This window comes from Suricata suricatta, chromosome 2 (assembly GCF_006229205.1).
Source record: "Suricata suricatta isolate VVHF042 chromosome 2, meerkat_22Aug2017_6uvM2_HiC, whole genome shotgun sequence".
Lineage (NCBI taxonomy): Eukaryota > Metazoa > Chordata > Mammalia > Carnivora > Herpestidae > Suricata > Suricata suricatta.
In genome coordinates, this window is record NC_043701.1 from 173,474,296 (window position 1) to 173,494,569 (window position 20,274).

Below are 20,274 nucleotides of genomic sequence, written 5' to 3' on the forward strand. Positions count from 1 at the left end.
TGAAACTGCTAGTGTACACTATTATAATTACTTTGAAAACTCTGTGGCAATATTGACTAAATCTGAAGAGATGCATAACCTATGACTCAGCAAACCTACTGCTATATCCTAGAGTGGATATATCCAATAGAAATGTGCACATATGTTCACCACAAGACATGTATAAGAACATTCCTAACAGGGCTCTCCAATAGTCCCTCATGAACAGAAGGGATAAGCTGAGTACAATCACTCACTGAACACTCCACAGCAAATATACCGAACAAACTACATCCATGTACAATAACATGGATTAATTTCACAAACATACTGTTGGGCTAAATAAAGAAGCCAGAGAAACAATGAGTACGTCCAGCATGGCTCAATTTATATAAAGTTCAAAAACAGATTTAAAAAAGAAAGAAAAGAAAAGAAAAGAGAAAAGAAAAGAAAACCAACCCAAAAGCAATGATGGCAGGAGTCAAGACAGCTCCACTGAGAGCAGGGAGGGCAGTGACTGGGTGGCATACAAGGGACTTCCTGGTTGCTGGTAATATTCTATTGCTTGTTCTGAATGGTGTTCTGTTCACTTTGTAAAAATGCATTGAAGCGAATTTTAGAATTAGTGCACATTTTAAGTGGCGAATTGTATTTTCGTAAAAGTTAAAAAAAAACATGTTTAATTTAAAAACGTACATTACTCTGGTAACATTTTAAAAATATGCAGTATTTAAATTTTACACCTACAAGAGAAGCCAAGCCTTCTTCTCATATGTGGATCTGAATCTTTTTTAATGTCTAAAATATGTTTTTCCTCTAAGATGTTTCTTCAAGAATGCTCTCTACGCACCCTGCATGCCAGCCGGTGACATCTCCATCACATGGCAGCAATAGAACTGTTTGCAAACACTGTGATCTTTAGAGAAAAAGGGTTTACTACAAACCCAATATAAAAATAGTCTGAGGTCTAAATACTCTTGACTTCAGCATGGGCTCTGTGTCTTTGCCAAAGTAATAAATCTGCTCAAGTTTTCAACTCAGTAAGAGGGAAAACTTCCTAACAATTATAGAACTATCCTAACAATTAGAGCTCTTTAAAACAAGCAAACAAAAAAACAAACACAAAAACCAAAGACACAGCTATCTCAAAGCGCTGCTTACGTTCCATCTCTAGAAATACTCAGGTAGAGGTTGGAAGAGGTCAAGGACGGAAGGTGTCATTAAAAGAACACTAAAATTAGAATCATGCAATCCCAACTCGAGATTTGTTACAAAATAATCAGAGGAGGGCTGTGATGCCCAAGAGTAGCCATAAGTTAATGACTGTCTGCTATGAACTATGGGGATTTACTGGACTATTCTCTTAATTTCTGAATTAAGTCTGAAATCTTCCGTAATGAAGAGTTCGAAGAATTAGAATTGTTGGGTATACTACAACAATTTCAGTTCTCTCTTCTTTCTCCTTTCTCTTCTACACTTTCTTTAGCAACACTGTTTGCTCTCATTGCTTCTACAAGTTTACGTTTAGGCATCAATATATTGATCCTAAACGTAAATTAGTCACCTTTTCTTGAAACATGCGCCTCCTCTCCTATTTTCTCTTACTGGCACCACCGATTTCATAGACACTTGGTAACCTGAAGTTATCTTTTACTCTTTCCCTCCTCACAGCCAATCAGTTCCATCTCCATTCCCCTCTATTGTATGCGTGAGAGGTCTCTTCCACTGCTGTTGGGTGTTCCCATTGGCCTGCTTCAGGGTTTCGCTGATTACCTAGCAGACTATGATTTCTGAAATCAGGTCTTCTCTTCTTTAAAAAAAGTATTTTTTTAATCCAAAACAAAAGCCTTCTGTTTAAATAAAAAGCTAACTCATAGGACTATTACAAAGACTTAGCTCACATGTGAAATAGTGGGGCTCCCACCATGTAATAAGCACACAAAGTCTGGTTTTCCACCTTCTCTATGTTCGAGTCTTATCAAACTGGTGTGGAATCCCAAAAGATACCATATAATGTCCTGATTCAGCTCCTTTTGCTATTCCTTCCACCAACATCATAATTCCATCCCATCATCCTGTGTCTAAAGATTAACTGTCCTTTAACTGGTCAGCTCAAATGTCATCTCATCGCTTTCCACAAAGGTGCTTATAGACTCAAAAGACTACGGTCTTGTTTCAGGCTCAGGAATACACACACCACTACATCCCGCCTAAGGAAGAGGGCAGAACGAGCAGTTCAAGAGGCCACTGGGAGTTCTATGTGGTTTTTGCCTTTCAGTCTGTCTTGGCTCTCTCGCATTAGGAACTAGAAAACCTAAGTGTGCTTTAAATTCTCCTAAACCACATACGTAAACTAGAGAAAGCAGGGATGATCATCTTCAAAACGTTTCTTCGCTTATCCTTCTTCAGAGGTAACTTAGTATTCCTCTAAATGATGAGGTCCCCGCTGCACCGAAGTGTCATCACAAACCTCAGCAGCCGTGACTTCTCTGGTGCACACTACCATGCAAACTATGGTACTCTTGCACGAGACTCCAGGTTAGCTGGAGAGAAAACGAAGTACAAGTGGTTCAAAATACTCTTATTTTCTGTATTAGTCAATCTCCACTTCAAATTTCCAATTTTACTTAGACAATTCAACTGATATTACCTCAAAGACAATTCACACACCACAGTCCTCCCCGCTGACCGAAGCTAGCCACGGTGAGGCCCTAAGTGGTCCTACATGGGAAGCTCCTTTTCACTGTTCAAATCCTACCCCATAGTCCCCTCCTCCCTGTAAAGCGCTGGGTCCATCTGCTATTGCTTCCTCGCCTGTGTTCCAAAAGCGCTTTCTGCACACTTCTATCATGACCCTAGGCACCCGGTTTACACGTCTGGTTCTCTCTAACTCTCCCTCACACCACCCCCTCCTCCAAACGACGCTGTGAGTTGCTTGAAGAAACTGACAGCTACTGGAGAACAGGGTTAAGAGCAGACTCTGGAGCTCAAACAGCCTGGCTTGGAATTCTGTTCTGTCGCTTCCCAGTAATATAACCTTGAGCACAACTACTTTAAGCCTCAGTTTCCTCATATGAAAATGGATATTACACCCACCTCCCAGAGCTGTTATAAGTATTACGTGAAATAATGAAAAGCATTATTCATTCCTCACTCCTCAGCTTCTTTTTAAATTTTTTTTGTTTTTTATTTATTTTTGAGAAACAGAGAGAGAGACAGCGTGAGCAGGGGAGGGTCAGAGAGAGAGGGAGACACAGAATCCGAAGCAGCTCCAGGCGCTGAGCTAGCGGTCAGTAGAGAGTCCCACACAAGGCTCGAACCTACAAACTGTGAGATCATGACCTGAGCCGAAGCCGATGCTCAACCAACTGAGGCACCCAGGCGCCCCTCTCAGCTTCTTTTTGGCAAGGCAGTTTAAAGCAGTGCTAAGCACACAGGTTTTCGAGTCAGTGCTTGGTTTTGAATTTTGGTTCCTATATTTACTAGCTTTAAGACCTTGGACAAGCTACTTCAACTCTCAAAGCCTCAGTTTCCTCATCTGTAAGATAATACTTATTACCTATCTTATAAGGTTATTGTAAGGGCTAGATGAGAAAGTTCACACAAAGCATGAGGGACAGTGAGGTGCTCTAGAAATATTTCCTATCAAACTTTCTATTTATCTAGTTGAAGGCTGATCTCCTAGAGAATTATCACAGGGCAAACTCCTTCCCTTCCACAAAGAACCATTTCAGGAGTCAGCATTCACCAAGTAGGATGCATGTTGGTTCTCCTCCTTGGGTTTTAGATTCCACATGGCCATATCTTTAGTCGGGATACTTTTTTAAAATGGTGTTGAGAGGCTATAAACTTGCAAGATCAGGGAAACTAATTAACAATAGCCAGCGTGCCTCCCTACCTTAGGTGTTACCTTTCTACTTGGCATTAAGCTTTGTAACTTCTATAACTTCAGCATATATTAAAACAAATACAGTGAGACAGCTACTTAAGGAAACCTATGGAGAAAGAATTGTTCTATTTATGGAATTCCTGTGTGTGCACCATGCTGACAAATCTATACTTTGGAAAAGGATTTTAATTCCTGTATGTCCAAGGAGAAAAAAAAGTAGTCGTGAACAGTTATGAAACTAATAAGGACAACAAACACCGTTATAAAAACCTCCCCCCTGATGATCCATACACCCTCTGCTTAATACACAATGTTCACTTTTGCCCCAACTCCTAATTCTCCATAGAAGAACCAAGGTCTAAAACGCTTCACAACTTTCTGCTGTAGTTTTATATACACACTGAACAGAAAGAGTAGTAACAGAGGCTGCAGGCCCCTCATAACAGAGCTCAGGAGCCAGTGACTCAAAGGTGAGTCAACGTTAACTGACACCCTGCGCACCAGGGAGACAGAGTATCAAGTGAGAGGCGTTGCTCAGGGAACCAAAGTAATCCTCTTGACCACATCTGGTAAATCTCGTATCGTTTTATGTTCAGCACAACTCGCAAAGTGAGGGTTCCTTACCACAGCCTATGATGAATAAAACTGAAATTCTCAGCTTTCACAAAGCTGGGGTGAAAAAAGGCAGAACTACGAAAACTGTCCTCAAATCCAAACCCCTACTCTCTACCAGCTCCCCAACACATACTTTTGAGTAAGAGGATACAAAAAATTACTGTTTTATTGGTTTCTAGCATGTCTAAAATTATATAATACTTTCACACACATCCTTGATTCTCATGACCCAAAACAATGTATGGCATTATAAGTCTTATCTTACGTATGAAGAAATTAAGAAGGAGGAAGTTCAAGTGGCTTTCTGTGATCACAATGGTACAATCATAACTGTAACAGATCCACTCAAATCTGTGCTCCTCACAATACCAACATGTAAACACTATAAATCGAATGAAAATAATGTATGTTTGTAATGTTCATTAAAGCTGACTCAGACTTTCCCCACCTGTGCTCTGTCTCTCTCTCTCTCTCTCTCTCTCTCAAAAATAAACAAACATTAAAAAAAGGGTGGGGGTGCCTGAGTGGCTCAGTAAGTTGAGCGCCCAACTTTGGCTCAGGGGATGATCTCACCGTTTCTGAGCTTGAGCCCTGTGTCAGGCTCTGTGCTGACAGCTCGGAGCCTGGAGCCTGCTTTGGATTCTGTCTCCCTCTCTGTCTCTGCCCCTTCCCTGCCTGTCTCTCTTGCTCTCTCAAAAGTAAACAGCTAAAACAAGAAAGCTGACACAGAGAGCGAGGCAACAGGGGTACCTACTTCACAAATGAAAACAATAAACACATTTGAGATTAGATCAGCAGTGGTCAAATATTTTGTTCACAGGACCCCTACACATTTTAAAAATCACGAAGGACTCCAAAGACCCATTGTTTATGGGGTTATAGAGACATCTACCACATCAGAAATTAAAAAGAACACTTAACACAAGAATACACAAGCTCCCATTCCATCAGCTGTCCGGGTGATGCCATCACACATCACATAACTTCCAGAAAACACCACTCTATACACTTGTAGAGAATGGAGCTGAAAAAGGCAAACAGCGTTTCTGTATTGTCATGAGAATCGCTTTGACATGGTGGACTTCTTCTGTAAGGGTCTTGAAGAGCCAAGGCGGTCCCCAAATCACACTTTGAAAACCACCGAGTGGGGCGCCTGAGTGGCTCAGTCGGTTAAGAGTCCGACTCTTGGTTTCAGCTCAGGTCATGACTTTACAGTTTGTGAGCTCAAGCCCCATGTCGGGCTCTTCACTGTCAGCACAGAGCCTGTGTGCGATTCACTCTCTCCCCCTCTCTTTCTGTCCCTCCCTGGCTCATGCTCTCATCTCTTTCTCAAATAAATAAAAAGAAAAGTAAGAAAAGAAAACCACGGAGTTAAAAAGTTAATAGCTATCAGGGCAATTGTTCTTAAATTCTAAGTTCTAACCTGACACTGTTTCTCACCACTAGGTTTAAAAAAAAAAACTGAAGGATGGATTGTTTCATTTATTCCCTCTTACCACTAATTCTCTTTGCAATGTAGAGTGCCCTGGACAAAGACGGTATCAAATCTTTATGGGGTAAATTGAATCTCTTCTGAAGTCTAGTGGATGGAGGAGGAGAAAACATCTTAAGCAAAATTATCACCTCCCTACTCTGATAAAGACATGAACAATGAAGTATATAAAACAGAGGTCAGATATTAAAAGCCAGTTAGCTGTATCAAAGAGACAAAAATTCCATTCAAGACATGAAGGAACAGCAGAAGGTCCAAACAAGAGAAATGAGGGAAAGTTAATACTTTAAGGTTTAACTGTCCATCTTTCTCCTAATTTTTCTCTATCGAAATAAAAGTAGCAAAGCATATTCTGAAGTATAAATGGTTTTAATATTATCTGTATCTCTGCTTCTCTTACCTGAAGTTGGAACTTATTAAATTTTTTTACTTAGTAAATATTTTTTAAGATGACTTGTACCTGTATATTTGAGAGAAATCCATACATGAGACCTCTGAAGAAATAACAGATAAGTGAATAATAATGCCACCTCATAATTACATTAATTTTTTCTAAAAATTTAAAAAACTTTTTCACTCAGTCTTAAAAATAACAAGTTGCAAGACTTACCCAAGGATACACTAAATCAACAAATCAACAGTAATTTCAGAAATAAAATAGAAATTCCCAGTCATCTCATCCTAGTGTTTCAGGACCAAGAGGCTGAGCTACTTTTCAGAGAAACCTTAAGAGCACAGAGTACCCCTAAGGCCCCACAGGAGATACCAGAGAGTCTGGTCTAATAAAGGCTGCTGACTAACATGATTCTCAGAATAATGGAGTCCAAACCCTAAATCTATAGCATTAAGAATTCCAAACATTTTGAATAACTTACTCAAATATTTTAAATAATTTACTAAAAAATGGCCTAAAATTTAGACAAACTGTATTCATGGGCTTTATTACAGACTGCGACTGTCAGGAAATTTCTCCCCATACCTCACTTTTTTCAAAATACCGGAACTAAATTCAATCTGTACTATCTACCACCCCAGTATTAGTAAATGAAGGACACTGAGTTTGCTACAAACATTTAAATTCTTCCTATGTCAAAAGTTTGCAGTTTAGTCCTGATTAAAACCCAAAGTTAAATACCGAGAACTAATAACCTTTCCAAATATTAGAACAGACCAAACATCACCTGTCCTAAACCTTACAGATTATGCTTAATGGTAAGAACGAAGTAAGGTTTTTAGTGCACTATAAAAATGATTATCATACAGTGAAATTGGCTATAACAGAATGGCTCTTACCTCAGCCACACCAAGTTTCACAGAACTAAAAGCTCTGAATTATTTATTCGCTTGGCCAAATAACTAAGGTAGCAACCACAATCATCCTCAGTAATGAGTGTGACTATAATCTAGTACGCGTGAAAGACTACTGTGTGAAAAGGAGGGCAAGCAGGTAACACAAACACCAGATGCACTATTTAGCAGATATTGATGTCTAAATGAACCACTGGATCTAAGAACAGAGCACAGTTCAAATATAGATTCTTGTAGCCAGTTACTGAGTGAAAATATGCCATTATTACTATTTGAGATTTTACAGCAAAAAAACAATAGTTGCTTATAATTACAGATTATACAGGAAGGATATGGGAGTTGATGCTACGAGAAAACAGCTTCTAAACATGTGAGGTCACGACTACCTGTTTAACTGGCATGTACCTTGCCAATGAACCAAGTATGCACACAGGTACTTAATACAAAGGAAAATATCCAATCAAAGCATTTTTATTGTGCTAATCACAGTATTCTTGTTTTTAAGCACAGACCAACAAGAACTAATTATGCTGGGCAATGGGACATTTTCCAGCTCTTTTCTCAAAAGATACGCAAACCACAGAGCACAGACATCTCAAAACTCCATTCACCATATCATCACCTCCATTCTCCAGACAATACAAGAATTCATGGGCAAAAATAAATACCCAATGTGCTGATCCGAGAAGAAATACATGTTCAAAAGGAGTCTGCTGGTTTCATGAAAAAACTATGCACCAGACCGGTGAAAATCAGTTTTGTTATTCTTTATTCAGTCCAAGGAAAGGACCATCTACAGTTCATCTATACCGACCTTTCCTAAGATTATGAAATTAAAAGCCACAGCTTCTGGAGTGTCAGAGAAGGTTGTAAACACGTTCAGGTTTTGTTTTTGTTTGATGTAGAAATAGGTGCCCAACAGACCTTAACTCAGAACTGTGAACTACTGGAGACTTTAATCAGCATAATTTGCGTGTATGTGTGGTGTGATGTAGTATGGTGTGTGTGTGTGTGTGTGTGTGTGTGTGTGTGTGTGTGTAAAGGGAGGGGGCACTCATCTTCAATACTGATTTTACAATCAGAATTTAGGTTACAAACTAGCAGCCTGTGTTTACAATGACAATCTTCCACCATTTAAAAAGAAAAGGTTAAAATATGTTCTGTACATCTGTTTAAGAAACTCAAAGGATACAGAAAGCTCTTTTTTAAATTTTTTAAATTTTCTTTTTTTGTGAGACAGAGCATGAGTGGGAGAGGAGCACAGAGAGAGGGCGACACAATATCTAAAGCAGGCTCCAGGCTCTGAGCTGTCAGCACAGAGCCTGATGCGGGGCTCGAACTTGTGGACTGTGAGATCATGACCTGAGCTGAAGTCGGACACTAAACCGACTGAGCCACCCAGGCGCCCCCAGAATTCTTTAGACTAAACTCAAAATTCCAGCACTTCAGTTACACGGCTGAGTTCACTTTGTGAAAATCTATCAAGCATACACTTAGGATCTCGACAGTTTCTAACTACACACACACGCACGCGCGCGCCAATAAAAAGTTTGTACTCACACAAAAAGTTCTGCATTTAAAGGGCTAATGTGCTTTTTTATATAGAATGGTCAAAAGATGACATTTAGGCAGGGACAAGAAAAACAATGTTGTGAGCTCTTCGGCTATCTGTGGGAAAAACATTCCTGAAGAAAAACCTGGAAAGCCCTTGTGATGGGCTCATGCTTGGAGTGTGAGGTCAGTCAGGAGGCCAGAGCAGACTAAGTGAAAGGAAAAGTTACAGAAGATAAGGTCAGAGCTGGAGACATGGCCAGGAGTGAAGTAAAGTGCTGAATGATTTAGACCCATACATACCTTTCAAAGGGGAAACAAGTTTAATGTGTTACCTAGCAAATGTCTGACATATCTCTAGTAAAATGTCTGACAGATACAGGATAATCAATAAATGTGTATATTCACTTAGTTACTAAATGGAAAATATGTTTATTCAGTAGGTGTCCTATAGGTGACATTTAATATCTCCAATTAGATAGATACTATTTGCATTTCCATTTTACAGATATGGAAACTGAAACAAGGAAGAGAAGGCCTTTTGTTCAAGGGCTCTTGCTTGGTAGAGTGCTCAAGTCAGGCAGGCACACATTACCCCAAAGCTCTATGGACTGGAACAGACAACTTAAGTACTTCTCTATGGCCTCAACCCAAAAGAATAAAATAATTCTATAGCCGTGGCAGCCTCTACTTACCACTTGCGGTTCGACTCACCTGAAGGTAGGTAATTAACACCTATGCCTCCGTCTTCCCTACTACAACTACAGTAAGTCTGTGGTTTTATGCAAGTCTTAGCAATCTGGCAAGAAATATTTTCAAACTAAACTTCTGTAAAACTTCTACTAATAACTAGGTAGTTGCTTTATGACTCTAGTGAAGCAGGATGTGCTCTGATTGATGCTATGCCAAAAGTGCTGGTGGGTCCTGGGACTCCAGAAGTAGAGCAAAGGGATTTAATAGCACTTGTTGCCTGGTGACACTGTTCTGAGAAAATGGAGAATGTGACAGGGAAGAAACGTAAGGTCAATATTTAGCTTCTAAACATGGTATTGAGTGGTAGAAACTCTAACTTGAAATGTCAGATATTCTTACTGAGCAACTGATTCAAAAAGTCTCAGCTTGCTATATCAAATTTTACTAAGAGGAGAAAAAATAAGACTGGTTACACTTTCTTGGATAGAAGTTTTTTAGGAATGAAACCACCTCTTTGACCTCAGCTGCAGCAATTCTTACTCGACACATTCCCAAAGGCAAGGGAATTAAACGCAAAAATGAACTACTGGGACCTCATCAAGATAAAAAGCTTCTGCACTGCAAAGGAAACAATCAACAAAACTAAAAGGCAACCAACAGAATGGGAAAAGATATTTGCAAATGACATATCGGATAAAGGGCTAGTATCCAATATCTATAAAGAACTTACCAAGCTCAACACCCAAGAAACAATCCAGTGAAGAAGTGGGCAAAAGGCATGAATAGACACTTTTCCAAAGAGGACATCCAGATGGCCAACACACACATGGAAAGATGCTCAGCGTCACTCATCATTGGAGAAATACAAATTAAAATCACAATGAGAGACCACCTCACGCCAGTCAGAGTGGCTAAAATGAACAAATCAGGAAACCACAGATGCCAGCAAGGATGTGGAGAAACAGGAACCCTCTAGCACTGTTGGTAGGAATGCAAACTGGTACAGCCACTCTAGAAAACAGTATGGAGGTTCCTCAGAAAATTAACAATGGAACTCCCCTATGATCCAGCAATAGCACTGCTAGGGATTTACCCAAGGGATACGGGAGTGCTGATGCATAGGGGCACATGTACCCCAACATTCATAGCAGCACTTTCAACAATAGCCAAATCATGGAAAGAGCCTAAATGTCCAACAATTGATGAATGGATAGAGAAGATGTGATTTACATATACAATGGAATACTACCTGGCAACAAGAAAGAATGAAATCATGGCATTTGCAGCAGTGTGGATGGAACTGGAAGGTATTATGCTGAGTGAAATAAGTGAGTCAGACAAAGACAGATATCATATATTTTCAGTCATATGTGGATCTTGAGAAACTTAACAGAAGGCCATGGGGGAGGGGAAGGGGGGGAAACAGTTACAAAGAGGGAGGGAGGCAAACCACAAGAGACTCTTAAATACAGAGAATAAACTAAGGTTGGATGGTAGCGGGTAGAGGGGAAAATGGGTGATGGGCACTGAGAAGGGCATGTGTTGGGATGAGCACTGGGTGTTGTATGTAAGCCAATTTGACAATAAATTATATTCATAAAAAACGTTTTTTAGGAATGTCTGAGCCTTCTAAGAAGGACACCAAAGCTATTAAAGTGCTTAATATTTATAGTTTTAATCATATTTACGGCAACATAGTTGTACCTGTCTGTGTGTACTTGCCACTCAACCTGGAGTCTAAGGACCCTAGACGGGTTTTGAGAGGACTATAAATTTCATAAACAAAAATCTGTTTATGCATTTTTCTGCAGAGAGCCACAGTTCTCATTAGCTTTCCAAAAAGATAAAACCCTCAAAAAAAAAAGCTTAAAAGTACTTTTCAACATATATGTACATCTTCTGTAGATGTTAAAAGCATAGTTCTTATCTTGTTTTTTAAGTTTTTTTAAAAGAGTTTAGACCAAACTTTTTTTTTTTTAATAATGAGTCAGATAGTTTATATTTTAGAATCTGTGGGTGCATATGGTCTGTCTCATATTCTTCTTTGAATACCTTTAAATGTGAAGTTCACAAAGTAAAAACCATTCTTAACTCAAAGCCTGCATGCTTTAGAGATCTCTGAAGAAATAGCCCAGCATGGGCTTTGGGAGTCCAGACTTCCCCCTCCCACCCCCCTCGGGGTGATAGAAAGTCACTATCTTCCTCTTAAGTCTCAAGTTTCCACATCTGTAAAAATGAGATACTAAACTCTCCCGTAAGGTAGTTTTAACTGCTAAGTGAGGCAGCAAGTGCACTGAACCGCCCGCACAACGCCCGGCATGGAGTCTAGCAAAATGCTTTTATGACTCTTGCCTCTGCCTCATATGATAATCATTAGTAGTATCTGTAAGTCAATATTAAGTATTCGATCAGCAGGCATGCTCCTCCCATACAATCTGCTTTATAATGATCTGCTCTGGCTACTTCCAGGAACAAATTGGAGTTTTCCTGGTCAGTCAGCAAACCTGCGCGTTACTGATGAGAATCTAACAGTCCCCTCGTAATTACTCTTCTCCCTTCAATGTGTGAACCAAATTTCGAGAGCAAACATTTATCAATAGTTATTTTATGTCTAAATAATTATAAATGCCTAGATCACAATAATTCAAAGAAGCTTAAGAAAACCCACCTTGCAAGAAGTAAAACCAGCATTAACTAGAGGATCCTAAGGCCACAAAATGTTACATAGCACAAAGTCATCAGCAGAGATACTGACCTTTCCTCTTCCTCACAAAACTGAAGATTTCAAATATATCCAAAATGCCATTACAATGAGCTTCCATTGTTTGTTTTCTCCAGAAAGACTAACCAGCTAAATGGTTAAATGGTTTTATCCTTCACCATATGTATCACAACAGTAGCTACGTATGACAGCCTTCAGTAAACAGTTACTGAAAATAAGTATTTTAATTTTTTAAATATTTAGTAAAAGAATTCTTAACGTTTATTCATTTTTGAGAGACAGAACCCAAGTGGAGATGGGGCAGAGAGAGAGGGAGACACAGAATCTGAAACAGGCTCCAGGCTCTGAGTTATCAGCACAGAGCCCAACGCAGGGCTTGAACCCACAAACCTGAGCCAAAGTCAGATACTTAACCAACTGAGCCACCCAGGTGCCCCAATGTTTGTTTATCTTTGAGAAAGTGAGAGAGACAGAGCCTGAGTGGGGGAGGGGCACAGAGAGAGGGAGACCCAGAATCTGAAGCAGGCTCCAGCTCTGGGCCGTCAGCACAGAGCACAACCCAGAGTTCGAATTCATGGACCACGAACGAGATCATGACCTGAACCGAAGTCGGACACTTAACTGACTGAGCCGCCCAAGCATCCCTGAAAATAAGTATTTTAGAAATAATTTTATTTATCTAAGACAATAGTCCTTCAATTCTCTATTTATATAGAAGTATTCATCTGACCAGCAGTAAAAGAAGAAGCACAATAGATAAAATTTAGCTACTGCATCTTTATTCCAGAACAGCTAGAGGGTAATACAATAATGTCCTTGTCTGTATTTTCAAGAATTAAAGGCTGTATTTCCTACTAATTGCTATTAAGTAAAACTATGATTCCTATAATCACTAAGTATCTTAGAAGCTATTTTCAAGTTATTTTCTAGCCTAAGACACCTTTTAAAAGTTGTCCATATACAGAGAGAGTATGAAAGAGAAAGTGAATAAATACAGGACATTACACCTTACAAATGATTCTGTCAGCTTTCGGTGAATTTACTTTGAAAGTTTTTAAGACATGATTACTCAAAACCATCTTTACCTCAAATAACCAGTAAAATGAAAATGCTATAATTAACGGTTAAGAGTAAATGTTTTTCATCATCTCAGAAGACAAAGGAAAAAGAAATTCAATTACAAACCACATTACAGAGTATGAGGCTTTCCAGACCTAACTTAGTCCTCTGAAATTAATGGCATATTTAGAGAATATATAGGTAAATATAAACATGCTAAAAGGCTCTACCTAACTAAACACTGCCTGGTCCTTTGGTCTCTAGTCAGTAGAAACATTTGAAAAATGTCCACAAATATATAGCAGAATGCTTTTCAGGATTAAAAGAACAGAACAGTTATGACAAAAACAGTCATGTTCAGAAGATAGTCTATGAACCTGAAGAGTGAAGTTTTCTCCCAAATAACTGTTCCATATGCATTCACTAAATTCAAATATCGTTAAGTGGATGTCCCCTTACTTGTAGATCAGAGAAGTGTATGCTTACAGTGAATGACCTATTCCACACTGCAGCAAAAACCCACCAAACTCAAGTGAAAAGCGGCCACTATGTACTTACTACCACTGTACTGCAGAACCAGAAAATGCTTCAGGAGGTTTTTTTTTTTTTTAATTTCTGGTAGAATATTTTGTTTTTAATTCAACATATCAATGCCTTTTATAAAATAAAATTGCGTAATGAAAGGCCCTTGAAAGATAATGTTTAAAGAAGGGTAAAAATAATCACCTTTTACTATCCAGCTCTTCACTCTTCCCATTTTCACTGATTATGAACAGTATTGCTCCTTTTAGGGAGAGCTCAAATTCATAAGATGCCAGGCCAGACAAGTACCATTAGCAAGTAGGCTGGGACTAAAAACTAAGCCTAAGAACTTCCTGCAGCTGCTCCCACGCCTCTCTTTCCATCCTGTTATTGTTAGAAGGAATGCAGGCCAGGTGCAACAAGACCTTCCAACGTTGCTTAAGAGAAGCCAGAAAACCATTTTTATTTTTATTGATTTTTGAGAAGGGGAAGGGGCAGAGACGGAGAGAGGAGGACAGAGGATCCCAAGCAGGCTCTGTGCTGACAGCAGAGGGCCCAGTGTAAGGCTCGAACTCATTTCCTGGGCCAAAGTTGGATGCTTAACCCACTGAGCCACCCAGGCGCCCCCAAAATATTCCATTTTTAAATACTGGCCATCAAGAAACAGAAAAATACAGTGAGGCCGAATAAAAAGAAGCTGCAAACTGAATTTGGCCTTTCAGTCTGCAAGTGCTAGGTGCTAAGACACAGCAATAATACTCAAGGAACAAAAGCATTAGGAAGAATCTCAAATATGTGACCCCCAAACTCTAAACTCCTCCGACTCTTACTCAGATTTCACGCTGAAGACGGATTCTGACCATGTAGTCAAAAATAATGGTGGTAATCTTTCTCTCTTGAGACTAATTTTAGGACTAATTTTTTTTTAAGTACTACTACTTTAATTTACTATTGTAAAGTATACATTTTAGGGAAAAAATCAAAACAATTAACATTTGAGGGAAATGAATTTAGAGTTATATCAGTAAAAGTAGACTTATATGTAGAAAATGTATTTTTTTGAAATATTTTTTAAAAATATAATGTTTTACAAACTGTGGTAGTTGGGTAAAAGGAAGGGTTAATCATATCAATCTTTAGAAAGCAACCATCTGAACTTCTCTGAATCTCTCGATTGAGACATTAGGAACTGGCATTCCTGGTGGGCCACCTTCACTTCAGCAACATGAAACGGAAAAGGAAAAATAAGGAGGGGAGAGGTGACTATAATGTTAACTGGCAAAGATGTCTGTTATCTAAGTGCCAAAGGGTCCTAAGACTCAATACAATTTGCTTTACTGCTTTAGCTCTAAGTAGATTAGATGGCTCTATAGGGTAAAATAGCAGACCTTCTATTGGGATACAAAATAGATTAAAAATGAAAACAGATTAAAATAGAAATACTATGTGCAGCAGCACCCAAAGATTTAACCTTTCAAGGATCTGCTGGCAAATGTACAATTTAAGAGGGGTGCCGGGGTCGCTCAGTCAGTAGAGCCTCTGACTCTTGATTTTGGCCCAGGTCATGACCACTAAGAGCCTGCTTGGGATTCTCACTGTCCCTCTATGTTTGCCCCTCCCACGTGTGTGCACCTGCTCGCGCTCTCTCGCTCGCTCGCTCGCTCGCTCTCTCTCTCTCTCTCTCTCTCTCTCTCTGTCTCTCTCTCTCTCTCAAAAAGAAACTTAAAAAAAAAATTCCAACTCAAGAAAAAAACTCTGTAGTTACACTCTTATCTGAATTCTTGGTTAATTTGTAAAGGTACCTCCACATATGTTATATTGATAACACACTTAAAAAAAACACACACACACACAAAACACAAAGCCTTAAGAACAAGATGACAGAGTTGAAGGAAAAAAGGCAGTTCTGGCTTTATCAGGGCTGATTTCCCTACCTGACAGCTCTGTGACTACGCAAATTTAACTACTTTGAGCACTACTCCTTCATCCATATACAAGGGTAAATGCTAGCTACTTTACTTCTTATGAGAATTGTGATACATCTTAAATGTATTTTAATTCATTCTCTTAACTGAAATTTGAATCCGCTCCACAACCTTAGTTTAAAATACTTCTGGCAGAAGAGCTACATAGACCAGAGAACTCGACACTTTATGAAGCAGCCCTTTTCATCCTCACACTTCTGTTACTTTCTTCTACTAAACTAAAATCAGCTGCCTTTTTACTTCAAACCGCAACCCCACTGAGCACATTCTAGTTAAGTCCTGTTAAGTACTGCTAATTCAGTGCTCGTTAAACTTTAAGCTCCAGCAGGCTATTCAGTATTGAAGCCCTAACATTTAAACAACAATAAGCACGTAGTAGGTGCACAACGAATATTTGCAGTGAGCAATTTGTCCTGTGCAGTATTTACTGACTGACCACTGAAATGCCTTTTGATATAGAGTGCAAATGTGTATATTTCTGGAGGCGATCATTTAGTGTGTAAGGTTTAAAATTGGGACTGTCCCCCATAACCAAACACATGCTATATTTTTAAAGAATCCTTTCAGATATAGTAAGTGAAAGCAAATTTGCTGTACTTTAGGTGGTGATGCTATTCAATGATACAGATGATAAAGTGCCTTCAAAGCAGTAAACCTACTAATGTCTCCCTGACTCAATAACTGCTATTCATAATTTCCTTCAGGTGTAACTGAATTTCAAGTCTACATTTTAAAAAACTAAAATGATATCCAACACCATTGCCATTGGTTAATCTGCAAATACCCCCAAACAATAACTCAGTCAAGTTTTATTACCTGAAAGTCACCCAAAACACATCAGAATTGAAGCTGAGATAGAATATCAAAATCTGTGACTTTTTCTCAAGACTTCTTAGCAACACGCTGCTATAAATAAACAGCTCGCTGGTTAAACACTAGAACTCATTTATAATTTAATCACTTGCATTCCTGAGTTAAAGAGTCGGTTTCATAAAGGACGTTCTACTTCACACAACAGGAAACCAAACACAGTGAGCCACCAGTTTGCCACCCTCTGCAGATCTATGGAAATATTTCCATCACAAAGTAAATGTCTCCTGCCAGTCAACAGTTTTAAGCTGTCACTCTGGGCTGTAAGCCTAAACAAAACATAATTAGAGAGCTGTATTCACCACATACACAAGTCAATAATCCGTATCAAACCCAGACATAAAATACCTCTGGATTACCTGGGTCACTGTTGCTTGACACAGTGCAAGAAAATTAGTGAACCTGAATATGCAACTTCCACTAAAAGGCACGAGGTAAGGCAAATACCGGATGGACATAGTTTTATGAGAAAGGACAAAATCCAAGAGTCAAACATTTTCATGAACAGAAAATCAGAGGACAATTGACTTAGAAAGGCCAAGTACGACCCTCTCTGCTCCAACACACCAGACCAGAGTAGATGATCCCCCCACCTCTACAAAACTTCTTTGCCCATTAATCACAACAGGACACTAGCATAAACGAGGCCACCAGATCCAGCACAGCTTTAAAAAGCTAAAATCACTATCTTTAAAATTCCTTCCGCAGGGCGATCTCAGGGGCGGCTCGCGAAACTTACACCCAGAGTTGACAGGAGAGGCGCAGAGTCTAGGTCTGTGTCACAGAGCCCACCCCAAATGGGCAGATGACAGTAACGCCAAACCTACAGCGAGCTACACTGCCTATAGGGTCCCAACTGGTTTTCGAGTTGCTGCCGGAAAGTACTCCTTTACAACACACCCCACACCTGGGCCCTGAAAGTTGCCAAGGCGCCATTGCAAAAGTGGCCTGCAGTTACAAAATGTCACAGCCCCGGGCAAGCGGCACACTCCTCTCGCCTGTACTTTGGGTCCAGGGACAATTTCTCAACGTGGCCAAGGTGATGCTGCAAAACTGCCCTCGAGGCAGCAGCCACAAAAGAGACAGCTTCTCAACAGCCCCAAAGCCGACTCCTGGGGGGGTTGGGGGGCCGCCCTTCCACTTTCAATATTCTGCTTCTTCACACGCTGTCAGCACCCTGAGCGGCCCACGAACACGCGAGAAGGGCTCTGGCTCACACGCCTGCACGCCGGGGGGGCAGAGGATGTGCGCACTGCGTGCCTTGATCTAGGGTCCTGACCAGCCAGGGCTGGGGAGACCCCCGGAGGAGCAGGAGCTGGGGACGAGCCTTTGCCCTTCCCTCCCCAGGCGGGCAGCGGCCTCCCGCCCAGGCCCGGATTCCGGGCAGCTGCCCTCCGCCCCCGCACCCCGTGCCTGCGGGGCGTCCTTCTCCCCCCCCTCACCTGATCTTGTAACTCGGCAGAGTGTGCTTGCGCTTAATGATCTTCTTGAGCTGGTTGACGATGATGGACGTGAGCTGGGGCATCGGCCGCCCTTCAAACTGGGAGCGCACCTCGAAGTCGATCAGCGGGTCCTCCACGAAGGAGAAGAACCAGTGGGTGAAGGGCACGCGAGTGAGGACGAAGCGCAGCCTCCCCACCACGCGGGACAGCTTGACGAACAGGTAGGCCGACTTGCCGAAGACCAGGTCCACGTCGATGGCCAGGTGGAAGCCCCCGTTGTACTCCACCTCCGCCTCGAAGGCCAGCTCCTCGGGGGAGGCGGTGGGCAGCGCCTCCCCCTCGGGGCCGTCCGGCTCTCCGCCCGCCGAGGGCACCACCGGCCGGACGAGCCGGATGGTCTTGATGAAGGGCATGGTGTCGCCCAGGAACACGTCCCGCAGGCTCAGCCCCTCCAGCAGGCGCCCGGCCGTCTTGGTCTGCAGCAGCTCCTCGAACTCCACCTTGATCTTCTTGGTGACCCAGCGGCGGGCCACCGCGGTGTCCCGCAGCTCCCGGAACAGAAACAGGATGGTGGCGTTGAGGAAGTAGCAGGTCTCCCGCGTCGGCGGGGAGGGGGTCTCGGGGGCCTGGGTCACGCCGCCCTCGGGGGGCCCGCCGGAGGGCTCCTCAGCCCCGCCGCCGCCGCCGCCGCCATAAAGGTACTCCCGCAGGGACAGGCCCGGCACCGGCTTGATGTAGCGGAAGCCGTCGCGCGCGCGGGCCGCCTCGTCCGGCGGCGGCTCGGGCTGTTTGCGGTACAGAAGCAAGAACTGGGTGAGCAGCGTGAGGAAGGAGCCCAGCACAGCCGACGCCAGAATCATGAGCAGCAGCCCCATTCCGGCACCGCCTCCGCCCGGGCCGCCCGGGCCCCCGCTCCCGCGCCCACAGCGCCGCTCTCTTCATGTCGCCGCCCCCGGTGCCTCCATCTTGAGACATCGGGCGGCGGGGTCAGCGCGAGCGGCTCCCCAGGACTCGTCCGGCAGCTCTGGCCCGCGACGGCGGCCCGCGACTCCTCTGACGCTCCCGAAGGCGGCTGCTGTGGCGGCGGCGGCGGCGGCCGCGGCGGCGGCGGGACGGAGGGGGCGGCACGGCACTCCCTCCGGCCCCCGCTCATTGGCCGAACGGCGCGTGGCGTCAGGGGCGTGCTCGCTCCCGGCGGCGTCGCCTGGCAGCCGGCGCCGGGGCGCGCGTGCTCGGGTCCCTCTTCACCTCCCCGGCGCCCTTCCAGCCCCGCCCCCCACGCCAACATTCCATTCCCCCGCGAGCCACGTGGCTGTCACTTGTGGAGCCGCGGACCGGCTCCGAGGGGGATGGCGGGGGCCGCCCGTTGAAGAATAAGGAGGCGGGGCATAGATGGGGCGGTGTGTTCTTCCTGATCCCGAGCCTTCCGTTACCTTCTGATGCGCCCATCCCCCCTCTCGTTGGCCGCGGTCCCTGCCTGTTACCTCTGCTGCAGTGTGGCGCTCCCACTCGCGCCCCTGAGAGATGGGCTGGCGGCGGCTTTCCCTGCTGGGCAGCGCCGCAGAGGATCTGAGCTGGCCGCTCGGAGACTCCCCAGGCCGAGCCTAAGACGCAGCTGCTTCAGAGACCGCCGTCGCTGGCCGTCAATCCGACCGGCGGACGCTCTGCGTCTGCGAAGGGTGGGCCCGGGAAGGAGGGACGGAGAAAAACGGCGGAAGATGCAAACTAACTTTACCGTCAAGGTGGATATTCCAGATTTAAATGCGAACGAAGTAAAAAAGCCCGGACCAGCAGGAGCAGGGAGGAGGAGTGAGGTGAATTTGTCAGAAGATCGGAAGATGAATAGTGGCTCACTGTCCAACTCCTGCAGGGTGTAAAGTCCTCGTGTGTTTTACCGCATTTAGCCCATCCCAGAGGAAGTTACTGTTAGCCCCCATCTATTTCACGGATGCAAATAGCCAGAGAGGCACAGAAAGTTGCCTAGGGTCCTGCAGTGGAGGCTGGTTTGTCTAAAATGAATTCCTAAGCCCCTGGTCACATGACAACCAAATTGCTAGAAGTTGAAAGGGGGAATTGGGGAGGAGGATCAGGAAAGGCTTGGAATTTTGCACAAGGTAGCACCTTGACCACAGCCATAGAGTTAATGA

The 20,274-nt window shown here is 42.9% G+C and overlaps 1 protein-coding gene across 1 annotated transcript in view; it reads right to left on the reverse strand.

Moving 5' to 3' along the window:
* Positions 1–19,231, reverse strand: part of PDZD8 (PDZ domain containing 8) — a 76,934-nt gene extending 57,703 nt beyond the window's left edge. Inside the window, exon 1 of the mRNA XM_029932662.1 lies at positions 18,128–19,231. Coding sequence (XP_029788522.1) covers positions 18,128–19,002 — 875 coding nt within the window. The 5' untranslated portion in view covers positions 19,003–19,231. The remainder of the gene's footprint in view (positions 1–18,127) is intronic.
* Between the last annotated feature and the right edge of the window lie 1,043 nt (positions 19,232–20,274).